Raw genomic sequence first — 1559 nt, 5'->3', positions numbered from 1 at the left:
GGGTAACGTTTTCATAGTATATCAGAATTACGTAACTAACAATTTCTAAGCATGAGTAGCAACTAATCTCATTCTGCATTTTCAAACGCAGATAATTACCTCATTATTTATGATATATCATCACTCAAGTAGTCATATTTTTATGGATTCTGGATTTCTGATTTATAAAGTGAATTTCAGCAGATCTAACACCTTTGAAATAACCCAAATATTCAACTGCTACTTTTAAAATCTGAATTAAATAGATAATTAAATTATTTCGTAGGCTTCACTGCTCTCGTCTCTTCAAACTGGACATATTACGTGAATTCCACCTTCCATGACTCCAACATCAATCTTATTTCACCGATTCTTGGATTGTACCAGGTGTGTAATTCTTGTAAATTGCACAAGCAGACTTGCTCTGTATGTACTCAATAGCGTGCTTCACAAAAAAATTACTTGCAAGTATAGGCCATACACGCAAATACGGAATTTGCCCACCTGCTGTCATGGCCAAAGGTCTATAAAAACTACAGAATAGTTTAGAAAGATATATTAGGCTATAACATTAAACATAACAATTATAAGAAGTGCATCTAAATCAATAGATCTATTCCAATGCACTGCCTCACACCGGAGGCTGCAAAGGCTGGAAAGGAGAGAGATCCCACTCGACCCTCTTCTCTACCGGTGGCTTCCTAGAGGAGAACAGATGGAAGTAGATTCCTGATATAGTAATCAAAAACAAGACATCAAATCCGTAAACTGAACACTATTTGCACCATTTCTTTCTAATGTATGGGTTTCGGGATCTAATCAATAGTATTGCACAACTTGTACACAACAGGAGTGACTTACAGTACGTTCTGTGGCGTGGTCAGATCCACCTGATGAGGAGCGATGTTGATGGAGGTCGAGTCGGCTGTGCTCACTATGGCCGAGTCCGCACTCGTGTCCGGCTGGGTAAGGCAGCAGAAATGCATGTGGGTTAAGGAAACAGAATTTTATGCCTCTTATGTAATGGTCTCATTGGCGAACACGTCTAGTTTAACATGTTCAAAAACTCTCACATTCTGAATTTCAGTGAAATGGTACGTACAATATCAGCAGCATACATTCTACTGCAAGGGGCGGCTTACCACGTGCTCATCAGTTTTAAAGAAAGGGTTTTCGAAGTTGTGAGAACCTCGCAAGACAGGCGGGGTTGAGGGGATGGTGTTGCTGTTGGTGCTGGACGTCGCATTTCCGTTGGGCACAGTGGTGGGGGAAATGATGCCAAAACCTGGGTTGGCGAAGCGTAGGGTCTGATTGGCTTTGAAGCATCTCTTGCGAAGTTGCCTGTAATTTAGTTCATAATTTTTTTGTTATTCTTATACCTGGTTTAGAATTTTCTTACTAATTAAGCATTTTAATTAAATGATTCCATCTCGCTTGAAAGAAAAAGGAAGCTTACAAAGGGCACCTCATACATACCCTCCTTTTCCCTTCCAAAAGGGGAAAGGTTGCTTTCGATACCAATAAAGCCCAAAGAGGAGGGCACCGAAGAAGAGGAGGAAGAGGCACACGCCTAAGGTCGC

At 40.7% G+C, this 1559-nt stretch overlaps 1 protein-coding gene across 1 annotated transcript in view; it reads right to left on the bottom strand.

The window, feature by feature from the left end:
- Nucleotides 1–535: 535 nt before the first annotated feature.
- Nucleotides 536–1559, bottom strand: part of LOC119593778 (low-density lipoprotein receptor-related protein 2-like) — a gene marked incomplete at its 5' end in the record, with an annotated part of 22640 nt that continues 21616 nt past the window's right edge. Inside the window, 4 exon segments of the mRNA XM_037942802.1 lie at nucleotides 536–680; nucleotides 841–941; nucleotides 1122–1320; nucleotides 1456–1559. Of these exon segments, the coding sequence (XP_037798730.1) occupies nucleotides 611–680; nucleotides 841–941; nucleotides 1122–1320; nucleotides 1456–1559 (474 nt within the window).

The sequence above is a fragment of the Penaeus monodon genome, chromosome 32 (genome assembly GCF_015228065.2).
Source record: "Penaeus monodon isolate SGIC_2016 chromosome 32, NSTDA_Pmon_1, whole genome shotgun sequence".
Taxonomy (NCBI): domain Eukaryota; kingdom Metazoa; phylum Arthropoda; class Malacostraca; order Decapoda; family Penaeidae; genus Penaeus; species Penaeus monodon.
The sequence above is the reverse complement of the archived record's forward strand: the minus strand, read 5'-3'. Positions and strand labels throughout refer to the sequence as shown.